This window comes from Carassius auratus, chromosome 22 (genome assembly GCF_003368295.1).
Source record: "Carassius auratus strain Wakin chromosome 22, ASM336829v1, whole genome shotgun sequence".
In the NCBI taxonomy this organism is placed as follows: domain Eukaryota; kingdom Metazoa; phylum Chordata; class Actinopteri; order Cypriniformes; family Cyprinidae; genus Carassius; species Carassius auratus.
Window position 1 is genome coordinate 2305333 of NC_039264.1, and position 24373 is coordinate 2329705.

The window sequence follows — 24373 nt, forward strand, 5'->3', positions numbered from 1 at the left end:
GTTGTGGTAAATACAGTATTATACTTTATTTTTTAAAAATACAGCAAATCACTGTATTTGGTGTTTAATGTCACAGAAAATTCCCATGATGCAAAGGGAATTACAGTTATGAACTGTAAAGAGAATTTACAGTATTATACTGGTTGATATATGGTAAATAACTGTAGAAATTACAGAAAAGTCTAACAGTGTAGGCACGTGAGCCAGACGCACAGTGCAGTAGTGCGATTATTTAATAGAACTTTGAGTCATATTTGTATATATATTTTATTTAGATAATTTACAATGCTGTTACTTATGAGTATTTAAGTACTGCTGTAAAGATCTGTTAATGTGTATTTATTCATTTATTCATATTTGTATACTGTTTTATATTTACAGAACCACACACGTCTTTGCACAATAAATCACCCTGAAGTACATTCCTGGTGTGAGACCTAATGTTCTGACCGGACACCCTGTAGCCGTTCTATAAATCCGAACCTGAGTTAGACAAGAGTAGTCAGCAGTTTTTGCAGAGGGGTTTGTTCATATACAGGTGCTGGTCATATAATCATTAGAATATCATCAATATCATCAAAATGTTCACCAATTCCATTCAAAAAGTGAAACTCGTTCATTACACACAAACTGATATATTTCAAATGTTTATTTCTTTTCATTTTGACGATTATAACTGACAACTATGGAAAATCCCAAATTCAGTATCTCAGAAAATTAGAATATTGTGAAAAGGTTCAATATTGAAGACACCTGGTGCCAAAAGCAGAATGCAAGAAATGCTGTAAAATAATGCCATGACAGACTCTTGCTCTCCACCAGCAGCATTTGAAGAAAAGGGAATTGACTTATTGTATGAGATGACATCATTCTGACTGCTTTTATTTTGTATTTGACATCATTTCTTTTAAGTGGACAGAAAGAATCCTGTACGCCTGAAACTACAGCCTCATATCACATTCATTTCAGTTTGTCAGATTGAGCCATACCAGCTTCTGTGCATCTTTGATTACAAATACATGCAAATATCAGCTTGACTTTGGCCTGTTGATTACTGTTAGATATTTGAGTGACAGCTGTGTGGCTCCTGTCATATAAAGCTGTTGTGCTGGTGGAGAAATAATAAAGCAGAAAAGAGCATCATTTCAGAAGAAGAGATGCTGATGAAGATGTTCTAGTGATCAAGCAGCAGATTGAAGCTCTGAAGCTCCTGAAAGACTGAATTAGAGCCAGATCAACTGTGTTCAGCAGCGATACTGTGAGTGTTTGGACACAATTCATTTAGTGAATCGAGTGTTAAATCAGCGCAGACAGAAAAATAAAGCAGACGATCAGGAGACGGATTCATTCAGAGTCAGTTCAGCCTCTGATCTCAATCACATTCATGATTATTCATACTGTCATCAGTTCACATCAGGATTCAGAAACCAGTTCAGGATCAAATGAGTCACTAATGGACTTTTATTACATTTGATGAGCAGTTTACAATAGAAATATTAAAGCACACATATTACTCTGTTTATTAAAGATTCATTACAGTATGAGAGTCTGATCTAGATTCATAACTTCTGTAAGACAATGAAAAACTAATAAAAAATGAATAGAAATTTAGTGATGTAAGATTAGATGAGTTTGTGTGCATGTGAACATCAGAAAGAGTCTCTCTATGGTTTAATATCACACAGAGACACTGAGGAATTAGGATAAATAACCCCAAATCCAGCGTAGAGGGGTTCAGTGAATGTGGTGTTGAATGTGTGTAAGTGTGTGAGTGTGTGTGTGTCAGAGACGCTGTAGAAGGACAGAGAGCCGGCCGACACATCCACATACACTCCTACTCTATTACAGGATGAAGGGACAGCAGGAATAAAAGTTATGTTATTATTGTGATAGACAGTGAAACTGTTATAAGTGCAGATCAGACTCCAGGATTTGTCATTGTATCCAAACATACAGTCATCTCTCACTCCTTTCCTGTTGATTCCTTTATATGTCACTGATATTACAGCATAATCTCCGCTCCATTCAGTCTCCCAGTAACAGCGTCCAGTCAGACTCTCAACACTCAGAACCTGATGAACACGATCAAATCTCTCTGGATGATCAGGATACGGCTGATGATCTTCCACACGTGTGATCTTCTTGTTCTCATCAGACAGAACGAGTCGAGTGTGTGCTGTGTTAGGATCCAGTGTGAGATCACAGGCATCTGAACACAAGAACAGAGAGACATCAAGAACAACACAACGCTGAAGATGTCTGTGTGTTTACAGCTTTGACTAGAGCTGTGTCTGAAACCGCTCCCTATACACTATATAGTGCACTAGATCAGCTGTCACACATTCTGTAGTGAAGTCTGAATTCTGAGTGAACCACTTCATTCACTACATTCATCATCTACTGTTTACCCACAATTCATTCTGATTTCACACTATTTTCCACAGTCTAATGTGGAGAAGCGGCGAGCTGGAAGCGAGAGTGAGTTTGAAGGAGAAATGCTGTTTACATCTTTATTATTTCTGCTTTAACATTTATTTCATACAATTATTTATATTAAAATATGTTCTGTAGGCAGAATAGGGATTAGTGAACAAGTGAACGAGTGAGTGATTTCAGACACGGCTTATATTTGTAAAGTCCAGAATCTCCTCACTATTCACAGAAGTCTTCACTGATATAGTGAATTTTTTTTTTTTTTTTTTTTTTTACTTTATTTTATTTATTTTTTTTTTTTTTTAATGCAACACATGTAAAAGAACAGAACAGACAGGTCACTAGGGGTATCACAAACCATAATGTTGTTCATATACTGTTAACTTCATATCAGGGGTTGCCCTCCCAATGGTCTCCCAAAGGAAAAAAAAAAAAAGAAAAAAAAAAAAAATATATATATATATATATTAAAATACATTATAATAATAATAATAAAAAAAAAAAAACACCTGGAGAATATTTGTCCATAAACATTTCAAGCTCCTCTCATAAAGCATAAAAAAAAAAACTGACATTGCAGTCCACTTACAATAACTCACGATGGTCCATCCATACTCCTATACTTTAACCATTTTGACCAGTACTTGTAAAATGTATCCATGTTTAATCTTAGAGAGAAGGTGAGTTTCTCCATATCATACATATCTTTTACAATCATTATCCATTCTGCTTTTGTTGGTGGATTCTCATGCAACCATTTCTTAGTTATACAGTATTGTTCAAAATAATAGCAGTACAATGTGACTAACCAGAATAATCAAGGTTTTTAGTATATTTTTATTGCTACTTGGCAAACAAGTTACCAGTAGGTTCAGTAGATTCTCAGAAAACAAATGAGACCCAGCATTCATGATATGCACGCTCTTAAGGCTGTGCAATTGGGCAATTAGTTGAAAGGGGTGTGTTCAAAAAAATAGCAGTGTCTACCTTTGACTGTACAAACTCAAAACTATTTTGTACAAACATTTTTTTTTTCTGGGATTTAGCAATCCTGTGAATCACTAAACTAATATTTAGTTGTATGACCACAGTTTTTTAAAACTGCTTGACATCTGTGTGGCATGGAGTCAACCAACTTGTGGCACCTCTCAGCTGTTATTCCACTCCATGATTCTTTAACAACATTCCACAATTCATTCACATTTCTTGGCTTCAGAAACAGCATTTTTGATATCACCCCTCAAGTTCTCAATTGGATTAAGGTCTGGAGATTGGGCTGGCCACTCCATAACATTAATTTTGTTGGTTTGGAACCAAGACTTTGCCCGTTTACTAGTGTGTTTTGGGTCATTGTCTTGTTGAAACAACCATTTCAAGGGCATGTCCTCTTCAGCATAGGGCAACATGACCTCTTCAAGTATTTTAACATATGCAAACTGATCCATGATCCCTGGTATGCGATAAATAGGCCCAACACCATAGTAGGAGAAACATGCCCATATCATGATGCTTGCACCTCCATGCTTCACTGTCTTCACGGTGTACTGTGGCTTGAATTCAGAGTTTGGGGGTCGTCTCACAAACTGCCTGTGGCCCTTGGACCCAAAAAGAACAATTTTACTCTCATCAGTCCACAAAATGTTCCTCCATTTCTCTTTAGGCCAGTTGATGTGTTCTTTGGCAAATTGTAACCTCTTCTGCACATGCCTTTTTTTTAACAGAGGGACTTTGCGGGGGATTCTTGAAAATAGATTAGCTTCACACAGACGTCTTCTAACTGTCACAGTACTTACAGGTAACTCCAGACTGTCTTTGATCATCCTGGAGGTGATCATTGGCTGAGCCTTTGCCATTCTGGTTATTCTTCTATCCATTTTGATGGTTGTCTTCCGTTTTCTTCCACGTCTCTCTGGTTTTGCTCTCCATTTTAAGGCATTGGAGATCATTTTAGCTGAACAGCCTATCATTTTTTGCACCTCTTTATAGGTTTTCCCCTCTCTAATCAACTTTTTAATCAAAGTACGCTGTTCTTCTGAACAATGTCTTGAACGACCCATTTTCCTCAGCTTTCAAATGCATGTTCAACAAGTGTTGGCTTCATCCTTAAATAGGGGCCACCTGATTCACACCTGTTTCTTCACAAAATTGATGACCTCAGTGATTGAATGCCACACTGCTATTTTTTTGAACACACACCTTTCAACTAATTCAACTAATTGCCCAATTGCACAGCCTTAAGAGCGTGCATATCATGAATGCTGGGTCTCATTTGTTTTCTGAGAATCTACTGAACCTACTGGTAACTTGTTTGCCACGTAGCAATAAAAAAATATACGAAAAACCTTGATTATTCTGGTTAGTCACATTGTACTGCTATTATTTTGAACAATACTGTATATAGCTTTTTTACTAGCAACCAATAATATCTTGAGTAGGTACTTATCTTGAGTACTAAAATCAGTTGGTATGTTTCCTAAATATATGGTACCAAAGCTGTTCTCGATTTCGAATCCCAATATCAGTTTTATTTCAGTGATTACCTCTAACCAATAAGATTGAATTGCTGGACACTTCCAAAACATGTGAAAGTAATCAGCCATAGAACTATTACATTGTCTCCAACAGAGTGCAGATTCCAGATTACCATTCTGTAAATATTTTATTTTTGGAGTAATAAAAAATCTTATTATATTCTTCCATGAGAATTCTCTCCACTGACCTGAGCTGGAGGTAGAATACAGTGTTTTACAAATATTCAGCCATTCTTCATCAGATACAATTATGTTTGCTTCCTTCTCTCATTTATCTTTCACATATAATGTAGAGTGATTTTTAGAAGATTGTATACTTGAATATATTCTTGATATCATTCTCTTATGAGTTCCACTCTTATACGCATCAATAAAAACATTGATGATATTCATTTCAATTTTTTTCATTTTTATTTTTATTTTTATTATAATGGTATAAAGTTGTAAATATCTAAAGAAGTCTTGTTTTTCTAATATATAAGTGTCATTAAGATGTTGGAAGCTCTTTAAACCTTTATTGGATGAGATTGTACAATATAATGTGATGCCTTTCAACGTCCATTGTTTAAACCATGAGTCCAACTGAGCAGGTTTAAAATCTTTGTCATAGGCCACCCATCTTAACAACCGTGCTTGTTTCTCAAGCTGAACATTTTTACATTCCTTGAACCAAATATTGAGAGGAACCATTGTCCAATGGCTCAGTTTGTTAAGAGTACTTAATCTCAATGGTTTTATCCCCTAATAAGGAGGGGAGCAGAATGTCCAGCTGGCTGAATTATAATTATTTCCATCTTGCATCGTACTCATTGTTACACCAACAAACTAAATATTTCAATTGTGCTGCTTTATAATAATCCTCCAAACAGGGAAGAGACAGTCCTCCTCTTTCCTTTGATAATTGTATTGTTTTAAGTCTGACCCTAGGCTTCTGATTTTTCCATATGAATCTAGAAATCATTCGATTCCAGTTATTAAACAGTTTTTTCGGAATCTCTACAGACAGTGATTGGAATAGAAACAATAATCACTGTAAAATGTTCATTTTAATAATTTAAATTCGATTATACAAACCGAGGGTTAGGGGCATCCACGTGTCCAAATCTACTTTTAATTCTTTTTGTTATGGATTCATAATTTATATTACATGTTTTTGTCACATTCTTTGTAGAATAACTCCTAAATATTTAATACTATTAGTTTCCACTTAAAATGATATTTATTAGGTATGTTCTCCTGTGGTGAATAATTAAATGAGAGGGTCTGCATTTTGTCCAAATTTAACCTATATCCTGAGTACCACCCAAACTGTTCAAGGCATGACATAAGTTTAGGTAAACTGGAGTCTGGGTCGGAGATTTTCATAAGAATATCATCCATATAGAAACATATTTTGTGTTAATTTCCTTTAAATTGGAATCCTGAAATATCTACATTTTCTCTAATTGCTTGAGCCAGTGGCTCTATGAACAGTGGGACTTAATGGGCATCCCTGGTGACATCCCTGTTCCAATGTAACTGAACTAGAGACATTACCATTTATTTTAATTTGGGCTGTCGGTAAATTATAATATAGTTGTTTAAGTCATCCAATAACCTCTTTACTGAAACCAAAACGCTGCAATACCAGATACAAAAACTCCCATCGAACGGAGTCAAAAGCCTTTTCGCCATCGAGGCTAATTACCAAAGATTTTGAATTATGTTTGCTCATGCTATCAATCAGAAATAATGCTCGTCTTACATTATCTTGTGTCTGTCTGTTTTTCACAAATCCTGTTTGGTCAGTATCAATCAGTTCAGGAATGATATTTTCTAATCTTTTAGCAATTATTGAAGCATATCATCTATAATCTATATTTAAAACAGAAATGGGTCTGTATGACCCACACTCTGTCTTATCTTCTCCAGCTTTTGGTTTTACTGATATGATTTGCTTGTTTCCATGATATTGGGGTCTCTCCCCCTTTAAAAGCATGGTTAAATCCATTTTACGAGCATAGGTTTTAATAATTCCCTAAATGTTTTGTACCACACGGATACACCGCCCCCGCCCCCGATACTTTATTCGTCTTTAAATTTGATAAGGCTCTATCAATTTCTGCTTCTGTAATTTCTCGTGTTACCAGTTTTTTTTGTGTTCGTCCTACTGATGGTAAGTCTATAGATTCCAGAAAATGTTCAATAATAGAAGGGTCCGCTGCTTCTGGTTGGGAATATCACTTTTTATAATAAGTTTCAAATGACCTTAATATCACTTCTGGTTTATAGCACATTACATTGGATTCTGGATTTTTCATTTTGAAAACTGACCTTTCAGTTTGCTGTTCACGTAGTTTCCATGCTAACATTTATTTAGCTCTGGGTCCATTCTCATAATAACTCTGTTTGATATATTTAAGTTTAGTATTTACTTGATTATCCAGAATCTTATTTATTTGTTGTTTTATTACTTTTATTTCTTCAAGAATTTGAGGTTTATTTAATTCAATATGTTTTTGTTCCAGTGTTTTTAGTGTGCTTGATAAAACGGTCAGTACCTTCTCCATTTCTCTTTTTTTTCCTTGAGGACCAGTTTAAAAGTTTTCCTCTTAATACTGCCTTAGCGGCATCCCATAGAACACTTGGTGAAATTTCCTCATTATTATTAAATTCAGTGTAAATCGATACTATTAGAGATAAAATTGCAACCATTCAGCCGTCAGCTACAGTATCACCCCCTGAGGAACAGTTCCACTCATTCTCTACTATAGGAGAGGAAGAATTGTATAAACTTGTTAAATCATCTAAACCAACAACATGTATGTTAGACCCTATACCATCTAAGCTCCTAAAAGAGGTGCTTCCAGAAGTCATAGGTCCTCTTCTGACTATTATTAATTCCTCATTGTCATTAGGATATGTCCCCAAAACCTTCAAACTGGCTGTTATTAAGCCTCTCATAAAAAAACCACAACTTGACCCCAAAGAACTAGTTAATTATAGACCAATCTCGAATCTCCCTTTTCTGTCCAAGATACTAGAAAAGGTGGTATCCTCACAATTATATTCCTTCTTAGAGAAAAATGGTATATGTGAGGATTTCCAGTCAGGATTTAGACCGTATCATAGTACTGAGACTGCTCTCCTTAGAGTTACAAATGATCTGCTCTTATCATCTGATCGTGGGTGTATCTCTCTATTAGTTTTATTGGATCTTAGTGCTGCGTTTGACACAATTGACCACAGCATTCTTTTGCATAGACTTGAACACTTTGTTGGCATCAGTGGAAGTGCATTAGCATGGTTTAAATCGTACTTATATGACCGCCATCAGTTCGTAGCAGTGAATGAAGATGTATCATATCGATCACAAGTGCAGTATGGAGTACCTCAAGGCTCAGTACTAGGGCTGCTACTCTTCACGCTTTATATGTTACCCTTGGGAGATATCATCAGGAAACATGGTGTTGGCTTTCACTGTTATGCTGATGATACTCAGCTCTATATTTCTCACGGCCCGGTGAAACACACCAATTTGAAAAACTAATGGAATGCATAGTCGATATAAAAAACTGGATGACGAGTAATTTCCTACTGCTAAATTCTGAAAAAACAGAGGTGTTAATTATAGGGCCTAAAAACTCTGCTTGTAATAACCTAGAACACTGTCTAAGACTTGATGGCTGCTCTGTCAATTCTTCGTCATCAGTTAGGAACCTAGGTGTGCTATTTGATTGCAATCTTTCCTTAGAAAGCCACTTTTCTAGCATTTGTAAATTTGCATTTTTCCATCTCAAATATATATCTAAATTACGGCCTATATAATCTGACCTCAAGGTTAGATTATTGTAATGCTTTATTGGGTGGTTGTTCTGCACGCTTAGTAAACAAACTACAGCTAGTCCAAAATGCAGCAGCAAGAGTTCTTACTAGAACCAGGAAGTATGACCATATTAGCCCGGTCCTGTCATCGCTGCACTGGCTCCCTATCAAACATCGTATAGATTTTAACATATTGCTTATTACTTATAAAGCCCTGAATGGTTTAGCACCTCAGTATTTGAATGAGCTCCTTTTACATTATAATTCTCTACGTCCGCTACGTTCTCAAAACTCAGGCAATTTGATAATACCTAGAATATCAAAATCAACTGAGGGCGGCAGATCCTTTTCCTATTTGGCACCTAAACTCTGGAATAACCTACCTAACATTGTTCGGGAGGCAGACACACTCTTGCAGTTTAAATCTAGATTAAAGACCCATCTCTTTAACCTGGCTTACACATAACATACTAATATGCTTTTAATATCCAAATCCGTTAAAGGATTTTTAGGCTGCATTAATTAGGTAAACCAGAACCGGAAACACTTCCCATATCACCCTATGTACTTGCTACATCATTAGAAGAATGGCATCTACACTAATATTAGTCTGTTTCTCTCTTGTTTCGAGGTCACCGTAGCCACCAGATCCAGTCTGTATCCAGATCAGAGGGTCACTGCAGTCACCCGGATCCAGTACGTATCCAGACCAGATGGTGGATCAGCACCTAGAAAGGACCTCTACATCCCTGAAAGACAGAGGAGACCAGGACAACTAGAGCCCCAAATACAGATCCCCTGTAAAGACCTTGTCTCAGAGGAGCACCAGGACAAGACCACAGGAAACAGATGATTGTTCTGCACAATCTGACTTTGCTGCAGCCTGGAATTGAACTACTGGTTTCGTCTGGTCAGAGGAGAACTGACCCCCAACTGAGCCTGGTTTCTCCCAAGGTTTTTTTCTCCATTCTGTCACCGATGGAGTTTCGGTTCCTTGCCGCTGTCGCCTCTGGCTTGCTTAGTTGGGGTCACTTAATCTACCGCGATATCATTGACTTGATTGCAAATAAATGCACAGACACTATTTAATTGAACAGAGATGACATCACTGAATTCAATGATGAACTGCCTTTAACTATCATTTTTGCATTATTGACACACTGTTTTCCTAATGAATGTTGTTCAGTTGCTTTGACGCAATGTATTTTGTTTAAAGCGCTATATAAATAAAGGTGACTTGACTTGACTTGTAATCTTTAATTTCCTTTTTAATATATTCCATGAATTGGGGGTCATTTAAAAGACTAGTGTTCAATCTCCATATGGTGTTCTTGAATTGAACATCCAAATGGAGTCTTAACCCTTATGCGTTGTTGGGGGCGTTTTCATCCACTAGGGCACAGTTACTCATTGTGCGGCTCGCGAGCCGCATGTGGCTCGCCAAGCTATAACTGGCGGCTCGCATAGTAGCTTACAGTATCACACCACGGCGACGAAAGCTCTGCTAGCTAGCCTAAAACACAAAATGGACCGGTTTTTAATAAAAAAGGGACAGAAACGAGCTCAAAAACCAGACGGACAGACACACAGTGTTGTAACGAATAGTGGAGTGGATGAGGTAAATGAGTCTGAGGAAGCAGCAAACAAAAATCAGCACAAAGATACCAGAGAGGGGACGAGCAGACAAACGACAGGTGTAACATCACCCAGCAAGAAACGAAAAATACGAAGCATACAAGATGAGCACAGAAAATTTCAAGACAAGTGGATTTTTATTTGTTCTGCATGGCATGAACTCTCTGTGCTTAATATGCAAACAAACCCGTGTCGGTTTCAAACGAAGCAACTTGGAGCGCCATTTCAAACCGGCGCATCCACAATTCAATGAAAGTTACCCATCTGGCAGTGAACTAAGAAAGAAGAAAACAGCACAGCTCACTGCTTCACTTTGTGAGCAGCAAAATCTTATCCACCGGACAACCTCCACTGCAGAGCGTTTAACAGAGGCATCTTATGAAATAGCGTGGATTTTGGCGTGGGCTAAAAAACCCTTCTCAGACTCAGAAATAGTGAAAGACTGTTTTTTGGCTTCAGCAGAAATACTGTTCGCCGACTTTGACAACAACATCATTAAACAAATAACATCATTAAACAAATAAAAGGGTTACAGCTGTCTGATTCAACAATAATGAGGCGAATGGAAGACATCGGAAAGGACATACGTGACCAGCTGTTGGCTGATCTGCGCACTGCACCTTGTTTCAGCATCGCAGTGGACGAAAGCACAGACGTCACTGACGTTGCTCAGCTGTGCACTTGGGTGAGGTTCCCCCAAAGAACTCTTTTCAAGAGGAAATGTTGTGCTTACTACCACTCCATGGCCAAACAAGAGGTGTGGATATTCTGAATGCACTTTTAGTATTTTTTGAGGAAAATCATCTCAGCTGGTCCAAACTTGTAAGTGTGTGTACTGATGGTGCTCCAAACATGCGAGGCAAAGAGAAGGGTCTTGTTGGCCTCATGAAAAAAAAGAGATGAAATCCCCAATTTCATCAGCTTCCACTGCATCATCCATCAGGAGGCACTGGTATCAAAGCTCAGAAACAGTGAATTCCAAAATGCGTTGCAAAGGGTTGTGCATGTCGTCAATTTCATTGTTTCAAGAGCACTACACCACAGAAAGTTCAGAGAGTTAATCCAGGACTATGAAACAGAGTACAGTGATTTAGTGTTGCACAGTGAAGTAAGATGGTTGTCCCGTGGAAGGGTGCTGGAGCGGTTCCTGAGCCTCCTTCCTGAAATCAACAGTTTCTTGGACACCAAGGGGAAACACCAGCCAGAGCTGAAAGACCCAAACTGGATCATCCAGCTGGCCCTCCTTACTGACATTACCTGTCACCTGAACACTCTCAACTTGCAGCTCCAAGGGAGAGACAAGCTTCCAAGTGACATGCTGAGGGCAGTCAGAGCATTCCAAAACAAAATAACTGCTCTGTGGATACCTGACAGACAACTCATCCACTTCCCTAAACTCAGAGCAACAACCACAAGTGACCCATCTCTGCAGCAGCACTTCAGCTACAGCAGATTTGTTGAAGTTTTGGAGGAGCTGAAGGGTGAGTTTGAATCCAGATTCAGTGATGTGACTGAACATAAGGAGATTTTCAATTTGATTGAAAACCCCTTCCATGTGGATGTGTCCTCCCTCACGCCAACCATCACACAGCTCTGCCCTGGTAATCGTACTGCTCTGGAGAGAGAAATAATTGAGCTGCAAACAAATAACATTCTCCAAGTTGAACTCAGAGCAGGTATTGGCCACTTATGGAGTTTGGTTTCTGAAGCAGACTTTCCCACTTTGAAACCACTTGCACAGAAAGTGATGTCTTTCTTCATGAGCACATACACTTGTGAGTCAACATTTTCGACCATGAACACTATCAAGAGGAAACAGAGAAACCGACTGACCCATGCTCATCTTGAATGTCTCACTGTGATTGCAACAACAAACTACAAATACAACATGAAGAAAGTCAAGGACATGCATGCCAGCTTTCGCTCATCCCACTATTAAAGTAAATCTGGTCTTAAACGAAAATGTATTGGCCGTGTTATTTCTTTTTTGTGGGATGTCCAATTTATATGTAGAAATGCACATTTGCAAAGGTGACTTAGTATGTTGTCGTAAAAGTGGCTCGCCTTTTGATTTTGTTCTGCCAATGTGGCTCTTGTGAACAAAATAGTGAGGATCACTGCACTAGGGGGTAAATTTGAGTCTTATTTTGGCCACAACTTTCTCTGTGTTTGAGCTAATGGAATTATTTTTGGTGACAAATCTTATTTTGACCCATATTTTGGGAAAATGCTTTGAAATTTTTCAAAAACACAACGGTACACTGTGGGCAAATTCACTACCCTTTCGTTATGTTCGTGGATGAAAACATCCACTAAATAAACTGCTGTAAAAATGTATCAGATAAATATTTTTTTCAATTTTTCTTTTGCATAAATCTATTAATCAACCTCAGTCCTGATCAAAACTACCAAATGTTTTTTTAAAAATCTAAGATTTTAACTCTTTAATTACCAAGTTCATAAATGATGTCACTGATTTGGGAAGAAAAAAAACACACAAAATTACATATTTTCAATATAAAAAGTGATTGTGGATTGGATTTTTTTTTTTACCTTTTAACAGTCTTGGGCATGTCAAAGATTAGTAACAAGATTGGCTTTGATGCAATGTTCGTTTTTGTGCAGCATTAGATTTGAATATTTTCTCCCTCATTTGTTGTTGGTGGCTGTTTTTGCCCCATTGACTTCCTTTATAACGACATTTTTTGATTGCAAAGCCATGACACTATATAATCATGCATTCTTGATTGTTTGTGGTTTTCCCTTTTGGAAAGAGGTAAAACATTTTATTTTTACAGTTGATCACTAGGTGGTACCATTAACCCTTTAGATAGGCCTGTGCAAATAAAAAAATGTACTAAATGATAAAAAAATAAGTGTGTTTATGCACCTGCTGCCTTTTGATGGTGAAAATTACAGATGGCCTATGTGTCAAATGCTCGTCTTTTCTTGATGGTATAGACAGTTTAAAACCTACTTTGCATCAAATTTATGAACATAATGTATTATGAACCAAAATGCAATACCAACTTCAAATAAGCTGCAGCTCGCTGGAGGGGTTAAGCTGCATAATCATTTCTGAAACTTCAGTACAAGTCAAGCCCTTTCTCGTGTTGCTTGCTGCTCTTCTCACCATCAAATGACCAGCAGGATGGCATGCAAGTGTTTAAATCCACGTACTTTGCTTTTGTTTAGTCTATACTTAATCACCACCATTAAAAGGCAGCAGGTGCATAAAGACACATTTGTTTACTCCCATGTAGTTCTGAGAGCTGAGATGTACATTTAGATTTTCTCAAATACATCAAGGTAAGTGTGCAAAGGTCTCTCTCACACACACACACTCTCTCTCTCTCTTTCACACTACACTAACAATATAATATGCTGTTATACTCCATATAACTCCATATTCAAGCCAGAAACTAAGCTTTTTTTTTTGCACAGGCCTATCTAAAGGGTTAATGGTCCCACCTAGTGATCAACTGTAAAAATAACAAATGTTACCTCTTCCCAACAGGGAAAACCACCAACAGTCAAGAATCTCGCACACACACAAACGCTATAATTTGCTGTTATACTCCATATACAAGCCAGAAACTAAGCCTTTTTTTGCACAGGCCTATCTAAAGGGTTCATGGTCCCACCTAGTGATCAACTGTAAAAATAACAAACTTTACCTCTTCCAAAAAGGGAAAACCACAAACAATCAAGAATGCATGATTATATGGTGTCATGGCTGTGCAAACAAAAAATGTTGTTATAATGGAAGTCAATGGGGCAAAAACAGCCACCAACAACAAACGAGGGAGAAAAAAATCTAAATCTAATGCTGCACACAAACTGAAAATGCATCAAAGCCAATGTTGCTACTAATCTTTGACATGCCCAAGACATAAAAAGTAAAGTTATAAAAAGTAAAAAAAAAATCCAGCCACAATGACTTTTATTTTGAAAATAAGTCATTTTTTTGTGTGTTTTTTCCCCCAAATCAGTGACATCATTTATGAACTTGGCAATTAAAGAGTTAAAATCTTGGATTTAAAAAAAAAAACATTTGGTAGTTTTTAAAAAAGTTGATTAACAGATTTATGCAAAAGAAATTGAAAAAAAAAATGAATCTGATAAATTTTTACAGCAGTTTAATTGAGTTGATGTTTTCATCCCGAACATAACAAAAGGGTAGTGAATTTGAACAATGCACAAGGGTTAAATACACTCCTGCATGATCTGAAACATCCCTAGTTCCTATATCACAGCCTGTAATTCTACGCCTGTCTGAGTGAAGCATGAAACAATAATCAACCCTTGAATAGAATGTGCGAGGGTGGGAGAAAAAGGTAAACTGTCTCACAGATGGATGGAGTTCTCTCCATATGTCAATCATGCCAGTTTCCTTAAGCATTTTTTAACATACAAGGATTCACAATTTATCTTTTTTGTTGGATTTGAAGAGTCTAGGGTAGGATGCAACTGTACATTCCAGTCCACTCCACATATAAGTGTCCCTGACACTTCAGAGATTATTAACTCAATTATTTTCTTAATTAGTCATTTATCTGGTCCTGGTGGTCTGTAAACGTTAAATAATGTGACTTCTTTTGAATCAAGGATCCCTTTAACCAGAATATAACGCCCTTCTTTGTCAGCTCTTTGGCTGGAGACATGGAAAGTCACCGTAAAAAAAAAAAGCTTCCGGCTTTGCCACCGTTCGGACGTTCTAGCTTACTGCTCTGCGCTTTGCTTCTTATTTCTGTACTTTTCTCTGATTTTTCTAAGATTTTTACTTCAGCAGAGCAGCACAGTGCTCAAACAACAGATTTTTGGCACAAACGCTAAAACTAAAAACACTGGGACTGGAATAATACTTCAAAAAGAAGACTTTGTCTCCCACTGCTAACAGCTTACATTCCTGTGACGGGATAACAACTGCCTACATTCAAACAGAAGAGAGAGAAAATGCCTCCTGTTGGATCTACTTGTTGCATGAACTGCTGCAAACTTCTACAAAGGATTGTGATTCTTGAAACAAAGTTACTTTCTGGACTTCCAAAACAGACAGAACACTCAGCAGACCGTCGTCATGGACCCTCTCAGCCTACAGCCGGTGAGTCCCATGAATCTTCTGAATCTCAACAGTTTATACCAAGTGTAGAGGAACAAGCCGAAACTGATCTCCACACTAATTGATGGCACAAACAGGAAGCAAGACCCAAAAGAACACAAGATACCAGATTGTCACGAGTTTCTCGTATTGCTGCCATAGCTTCCTCTACCCCAGATTCGACTATGACAAGGCTTGTGAATACTGGCATTCTACCACCCCCTATACAGTATTGTTCAAAATAATAGCAGTACAATGTGACTAACCAGAATAATCAAGGTTTTTCGTATATTATTTTATTGCTACGTGGCAAACAAGTTACCAGTAGGTTCAGTAGATTCTCAGAAAACAAATGAGACCCAGCATTCATGATATGCACGCTCTTAAGGCTGTGCAATTGGGCAATTAGTTGAATTAGTTGAAAGGGGTGTGTTCAAAAAAATAGCAGTGTGGCATTCAATCACTGAGGTCATCAATTTTGTGAAGAAACAGGTGTGAATCAGGTGGCCCCTATTTAAGGATGAAGCCAACACTTGTTGAACAGGCATTTGAAAGCTGAGGAAAATGGGTCGTTCAAGACATTGTTCAGAAGAACAGCGTACTTTGATTAAAAAGTTGATTAGAGAGGGGAAAACCTACAAAGAGGTGCAAAAAATGATAGGCTGTTCAGCTAAAATGATCTCCAATGCCTTAAAATGGAGAGCAAAACCAGAGAGACGTGGAAGAAAACGGAAGACAACCATCAAAATGGATAGAAGAATAACCAGAATGGCAAAGGCTCAGCCAATGATCACCTCCAGGATGATCAAAGACAGTCTGGAGTTACCTGTAAGTACTGTGACAGTTAGAAGACGTCTGTGTGAAGCTAATCTATTTTCAAGAATCCCCCGCAAAGTCCCTCTGTTAAAAAAAAGGCATGTGCAGAAGAGGTTACAATTTGCCAAAGAACACATCAACTGTCCTAAAGAGAAATGGAGGAACATTTTGTGGACTGATGAGAGTAAAATTGTTCTTTTTGGGTCCAAGGGCCACAGGCAGTTTGTGAGACGACCCCCAAACTCTGAATTCAAGCCACAGTACACAGTGAAGACAGTGAAGCATGGAGGTGCAAGCATCATGATATGGGCATGTTTCTCCTACTATGGTGTTGGGCCTATTTATCGCATACCAGGGATCATGGATCAGTTTGCATATGTTAAAATACTTGAAGAGGTCATGTTGCCCTATGCTGAAGAGGACATGCCCTTGAAATGGTTGTTTCAACAAGACAATGACCCAAAACACACTAGTAAACGGGCAAAGTCTTGGTTCCAAACCAACAAAATTAATGTTATGGAGTGGCCAGCCCAATCTCCAGACCTTAATCCAATTGAGAACTTTTGGGGTGATATCAAAAATGCTGTTTCTGAAGCAAAACCAAGAAATGTGAATGAATTGTGGAATGTTGTTAAAGAATCATGGAGTGGAATAACAGCTGAGAGGTGCCACAAGTTGGTTGACTCCATGCCACACAGATGTCAAGCAGTTTAAAAAAACTGTGGTCATACAACTAAATATTAGTTTAGTGATTCACAGGATTGCTAAATCCCAGAAAAAAAAAATGTTTGTACAAAATAGTTTTGAGTTTCTACAGTCAAAGGTAGACACTGCTATTTTTTTGAACACACCCCTTTCAACTAATTGCCCAATTGCACAGCCTTAAGAGCGTGCATATCATGAATGCTGGGTCTTGTTTGTTTTCTGACAATCTACTGAACCTACTGGTAACTTGTTTGCCACGTAGCAATAAAAAATATACTAAAAACCTTGATTATTCTGGTTAGTCACATTGTACTGCTATTATTTTGAACAATACTGTACATCTGGAGAACAGATTTGAAGCATTAATAAATGTGGGTGAGGAATTCCCAAATGTGATTTAACATGGATCTGATCAGCCAGCAGCTAACACCGCTACTAACAGGCGCTCAAGGACGAGCAAACAGCGGCTTTCAGCTCAGAGCACAGCCGAGCCCAGGACTCTGATAGTGGGTGACTCTGTTATCAGAAACATCCGTAGCAGGACTACAACAACATGCTGCCTTCCTCAAGCAACGGTCTCTGATGTGAACAAGCAACTTCAGAACATTCGGATGAAGCACAAGACTGCAAATCGAATCATCATCCATGTGGGGAAGAATGATATTCGGAAAGAGCAGTCAGAACTCCTTAAGAAGGACTTCATTGAACTCTTTGAAACACTTCAAAGACTCAAAGTTCAGTCGTTCATCAGTGGACCACTCCCAGCTAGGGGAACAAATATGTTTTCACGGTTGCTTGGGCTGAACACATGGCTACAAAGATCTTGTAATATAAAAGGAGTAAATTTCATCGACAACTTCAATCTTTTCTGGGGCCATAGACAACTGTTTAAACCGGATGGCCTCCACCCAAACAAACTTGGTGCTAGAGTGTTTAAGGACAATATCTACTTCTCCCTTTGTCATCCTTCAGCAGAGTGTGTCCATTCAGCACACACACACCGGGTCTGAGTCATCATGTGGTTGACATATCCCACGAGGACACTGATAACACCATGCAGCCAAAACAAGCACTGCTCATGGACACTATCCCGGCTGAGCCCTGCCCACAGAGCTCCTCACAGACTGACTGTGATGTATCAAAACAGCTACAAGATTCACCACCCAGGGATAATTTTCTGGAAAACAGCCAGGGAAGCCAGGACAACATATCACAGCCACTGGAAACACCAGAGACACAGCCCATCTCACCAGACACATTATCCCTCTCTCCAGAATCTCCACTTCTGTGCTTCTCACAGAAAATGGAGGAATTGGTGTATGCTGGGACTAAACTCTCTCACTCATTTGCTGCAAGCCCGCAGATATCAACAAAAAAACGGCAGGCCCCAAAACCACCAAAGCCTGTGGGCCCTGTTCCTATGAGAACTCTCCGACCGCTGCCACAACGCCAGGGCCCAAACCCTCTATCTGCTGAAGGTGAACCAAAAACTACTGATAGCAGCTCTCAGTGATATGTGTCGGGTCCCCGCTATAATAGCAACAACATTCACAAATGCTTACAGAACAAGCGGGAACCCAGTGTGCCTGTAGCTTTCTCTATTTCAGTTTTATCACGTGATAGAAAGTCTAAGGCCTTCTCAAGCCGAAGGGCAAACTCATCTAATCTGCGGCCTATTATGCATCAAACTAAGATTGATGTAAAGACGCAAAGCACAGCCATCAAGTTAGCATCCTTAAACATTCGCTCACTAAAAAAATAAATAATTTCCAATCAATGACTTTATAACCACAAACAATCTGGATTTTATGTTTCTTAATGAAACATGGCTAGAAGACAGCTGCAGTGCAACAATCCTAAATGAAGCAGCCCCTCCTAACTTCACTTACATGAGTGTTTGCAGGACTGTTAGGAGAGGTGGGGGTGTAGCTGCTCTATTTAAAGATGTCTATCAATGCAAGCAAGTGTCATTTGGTCAGTACTTGTCTTTTGAATATCTAGGGATTGTGCTGAAAGGTGCTCCACACATTCTGTTTATTATTATTTACAGGCCTCCAAAATACTCTCCAGCCTTTGTTGAAGAGGTCACAGAAATGTTATCAATAATTTCCTCAGAGTTTGACTGTTTTGCAATTGCAGGGGATTTTAATATTCACATAGACACTGCAGAAAACAAAACTACAAAAGAAATGATAACGGTTCTAAACACCTTTGACCTGATTCAGCATGTGCATGGACCCGCACACTAAGGTGGACACACTCTGGATCTAATCATCAGTACGGGTCTAAACATTTCATCCATTGTTACTAAGGACATAGCACTATCTGATCACTTCTGTATTTTCTTTGATATATTGATCTCTGCTACAACTGAATCTAGATCTGTCTCTGTCAGAAGGAGATGCATTAACGAGAACACAAGTGTACTATTTATGGAGGCTATATCTTTAACACCAAGCATTTCTGCAGACTCTGTTGATATTCTCCTTGATTCCTTTAACTCAAAAGTTAAGAATGTTATTGATGATATTGCTCCAATAATAGTCAGTAAGAAAACAAACAGACAGAAATCAGTTTGGAGAAGATCAACAGCCGTTCAGACTATGAAAAGACAATGCAGAAAAGCCGAGCGGATGTGGAGGAAGACGAAACTTGAAATTCACGATAGCATCTATAAAGAGAGCCTTCATGCTTTTAACGTGAAACTAGCCACAGCTAGACAGAATTTCTTCTCAAACCTTATAAACAGAAACTTAAATAACAATCATACTCTTTTTGCCACTGTTGAGAGACTGACAAACCCCCCAAGTCAGATTCCCAGTGATATGTTCTCAGACAGCAAATGCAATGAGTTTGCTTCCTTCTTTTCTGAGAAGATCATAAATATCAGGAAGGCGATTAGCACATCCTCAAGTAATGCAGAGGTCAGACAGATTCGGCCAAAATATCAAAAAGATACTATGTCTATTTTTAAAGCAATTGATAGCAAAACTCTGGAAGACATAGTGCAGCAACTAGAATCGTCAACCTGCTATCTTGACACACTTCCCACATCTTTTTTCAAAAGTGTTCTTGACTGCTTAAAAGCAGATCTCTTAGAAGTGGTGAATGCCTCACTTCTTTCTGGGAAATTTCCAAACTCCTTAAAATCTGCAGTTGTTAAGCCCCTCCTGAAAAAGACCAATCTTGATACACAATTTTGAGCAATTTCAGACCAATATCTAATCTTCCTTTTATAGGCAAAATTATAGAAAAGGTAGTTTTTAATCAGCTGAACAAATATCCAGTATATACAAATACTGGATACCTGGACAATTTTCAATCTGGTTTCTGACCGCATCACAGCACAGAGACAGCACTCATTAAGATAATAAATGATATTCGCTTAAATTGTAACTCTGGCAAAATATTGGTGCTGGTATTGCTAGATCTCAGTGCTGCGTTTGACACTGTCGATCATAACATACTACTAGAGAGACTGGAAAACTGTGTCGGGCTTTCTGGGATGGTACTCAAATGGTTCAGATCATACTTAGAAGGGAGAGGCTATTATGTAAGTATAGGAGAGCATAAGTCTAAGTGGACGTACATGACATGCGGAGTCCCACAAGGCTCAATTCTAGCACCGCTCTTGTTTAGCCTGTATATGCTTCCACTAAGTCTAATAATGAGAAAGAACCAAATTGCCTATCACAGCTATGCTGATGATACCCAGATTTACCTAGCCTTATCTCCAAATGACTACAGCCCCATTGACTCCCTCTGCCAATGCATTGATGAAATTAATAGTTGGATGTGCCAGAACTTTCTTCAGTTAAACAAGGAAAAAACTGGAGTCATTGCATTTGGAAATAAAGATGAAGTGTTCAAGGTGAATGCATACCTTGACTCTAGGGGTCAAACAACTAAAAATCAAGTCAGGAATCTTGGTGTGATTCTGGAGACAGACCTTAGTTTCAGTAGTCATGTCAAAGCAGTAACTAAATCAGCATACTATCATTTAAAAAACATCGCAAGAATTAGATGTTTTGTTTCCAGCCAAGACTTGGAGACACTTGTTCATGCCTTTATCACCAGCAGGGTGGACTATTGTAATGGGCTCCTCACCGGCCCTCCCAAAAAGACCATTAGACAGCTGCAGCTCATCCAGAACGCTGCTGCCAGGATTCTGACGAGAACCAGAAAATCTGAGCATATCACACCAGTCCTCAGGTCCTTACACTGGCTTCCAGTTACATTTAGGATTGATTTTAAAGTACTTTTACTCGTATATAAGTCACTAAATGTCCTAGGACCAAAATATATTGCAGATATGTTCACTGAATATAAACCTAACAGAACACTCAGATCATTAGGATCGAGTCAGTTAGAAATACCAAGGGTTCACACAAAACAAGGGGAGTCCTCCTTTAGTTACTATGCCACCCGCAGTTGGAATCAGCTTCCAGAAGAGATCAGATGTGCTAAAACACTAGTCACATTTAAATCTAGACTCAAAACTCATCTGTTTAGCTGTGCATTTATTGAATGAGCACTGTGCTATGTCCGAACAGATTGCACTATATTTTCACTTTTTTTTATTTTATGTAAAATCATTTTCTAACTGTTTTTAAATGTTTAAATCATTTTAAAAGTTTTAAAATGGCTTGTTAGGGCCCGAGCACCGATGGTGTGAGGACCCTCTTGTATCTGCTTTGTTTATTATTATTATTATTATTATTATTATTATTATTATTATTATTATTCTCCCGAATGAATCGCATTTTTGAGGGCTTTAACATGCTCAAAAAGTCATGAAACTTTGCACACGCGTCAAACCTGGTGAAAATTTTCGTCTGATATAGGATTCAGAAGAGGGTGTGGCAAAATGGCTCGACAGCGCCACCTATACTAAGAAAATCAACAGCCTTCCAGCTATGTTTCACGTACATGCACGAAAATTGGCACACATATGTAACACACCAATACCTACAAAAAAGACTCTTGGACCAAAATTCTAAACCCAACAGGAATATTATGAGCAAATTTTGTGTAATTTTGGTCATTTCCATGTGTTGTATTTTAACGAACTCCTCCTAGAGATTTCTTCAAATCAACACCAAATTTGGTATGCCTAATCTAAAGGCCTTTGCGACATTAAATTGCGAAGATCTTGAGTTTTCGTTGAAGGGCGTGTCCGTGGCGGCCTGGCGAATTTCGATGATTCGCCATGAAAAATTAAGTTGCTATAACTCACACATACAATGTCCAATCTGCCCCAAACTTCACATGTTTGATGAAACTCTGAACCTGAACAGATTGACATGCCCATATTCAGTTATAGTCATAGCGCCACCTATTGGCAACAGGAAGTGTCATATTTTACGCTGTGACGAATTACTCCTAGAAATTTTTTGACATCAATGTCTTTTTTGTGGTCAGTCTAATCTAAAGGCCTGTGCGATGTTCAGTTATGAAGATCTTGAGTTTTCGTAAAAAGGCGTGTCCACGGCACCATGGCGAAGTTCGATGTCTCGCCATGTGAATAAAAGATGTTATAACTCAGGCATAAAATGTCCGATCTTCCCCAAACTTCACATGTGTGATAAGAGTCCTGACCTGAACAGATCTGCAGGCCAATATTCCACCGGGTGTGGCAGAATGGCTCGATAGCGCCACCTATACACTTTCAACGGAGTGTGCCTCGAGCTATGTTTCACGTACATGTACAAAAATTGGTACACATATGTAACTCACCAATATCTACAAAAAAGTCTCTGGGTACGAAATCCGAATCCCAACAGGAAGTCGGTTATTTAGAATTTTCCCTGCAAAATTGGTGTTGTTTTTGCCATTTTCAGGGGTTGTACTTTAACGAACTCCTCCTAGAGATTTATTCAGATCAACACCAAACTGGGTCAGTGTAATCTAAAACCATTTGCGATGTTAAATTGCGAAGGACTTGAGGTTTCGTTAAAGGGCGTGTCCATGGCGGCCTGACAAATTTCGATGTTTCGCCATGAAAAAGGAAGTTGCTGTAACTCACACATACAATGTCCAATCTGCCCCAAACTTCATATGTTGGATAACACTCTTGACCTGAACAGATCTACATGCCCATATTCAGTTATAGTCATAGCGCCACCTATTGGCAACAGGAAGTGACATATTTTACACTGTGACAGACTATTTCTAGAAATTTTATGACATCAATGTCTTTTTTGTGGTCAGTCTAATCTAAAGACCTGTGTGATGTTTAGTTGTGAAGATCTTGAGTTTTTGTTAAAAGGCGTGACCATGGCGCCGTGACGAAGTTCGATGTCTCGTCATGGGAATAAAAGATGTTATAACTCAGGCATAAAGTGTCCGATCTTGCCCAAACTTCACATGTGTGATTAGGGTCATGGCTTGAACAGATCTGAAGGCCAATATTCCATTGGGTGTGGCAAAATGGCTCGATAGCGCCACCTATAAACTTTCAACGGAGTGCATATGCACATTCAATGGAGTGCGCCTCGAGCTATTTTTCACGTACATGTACAAAAATCGGTACACACATGTAACACACCAATAGCTACAAAAAAGTCCCATGTTACGAAATCCGAATCCCATCAGGAAGTTGGTTATTTAGAATTTTCTCTGCAAAATTGGCATTGTTTTTGCCATTTTCAGGGGTTGTACTTTAACAAACTACTCCTAGAGATATATTCAGATCAACACCAAACTTGGTCAGTTAAATCTAAAGGCATTTGCGATGTTAAATTGCGAAGATTTTGAGGTTTCGTTAAAGGGCGTGTCCATGGCGGCCTGACAAAATTCGATGTTTCGCCATGAAAAAGGAAGTTGCTGTTACTCAGACTTACAATGTCCAATCTGCCCCAAACTTCACATGTTAGATAAGACTTCTGCCCTTAACAGATCTACATGCCCATATTCAGTTATAGTCATAGCGCCACCTGCTGGCAACAGGAAGTGACATGTTGTATGCTGTGACAAACTACTCCTAGAATTTTTTTGAGATTAATGTATTTTTTGTAGTCAGTCTAATCTAAAGGCCTGTGCAATGTTAACTTGTGGAGATCTTGAGTTTTTGTTAAAGGGCATGTCCATGGCGTCATGACAACTTTTGATGTCTCGCCACAGCAAGAGAAGTTGTTGTAACTCAGGCATAATTTGTTCGATCTTCCCCAAACTTCACATGTTCGATAAGAGTCCTGCCCTGAACACATCTGAAGGCCAATAGTCCATTATAATGAGAGCACCACCTGCTGGCAACACAAATATTGGCACAAATATGGAGTAAACTTTGATATATTCCACTTATATTTATGAGTTTAAATGCATGTTTCTCACCGTTCACCTGTTTACT

General features: G+C 38.5%; 1 protein-coding gene across 1 annotated transcript in view; it reads right to left on the bottom strand.

The window, feature by feature from the left end:
• Positions 1 to 1614: 1614 nt before the first annotated feature.
• Positions 1615 to 24373, bottom strand: part of LOC113039325 (NLR family CARD domain-containing protein 3-like) — a 72643-nt gene continuing 49884 nt past the window's right edge. The window contains exon 9 of the mRNA XM_026197204.1: positions 1615 to 2209. Within this exon, the coding sequence (XP_026052989.1) occupies positions 1665 to 2209 (545 nt within the window). The 3' untranslated portion in view covers positions 1615 to 1664. The remainder of the gene's footprint in view (positions 2210 to 24373) is intronic.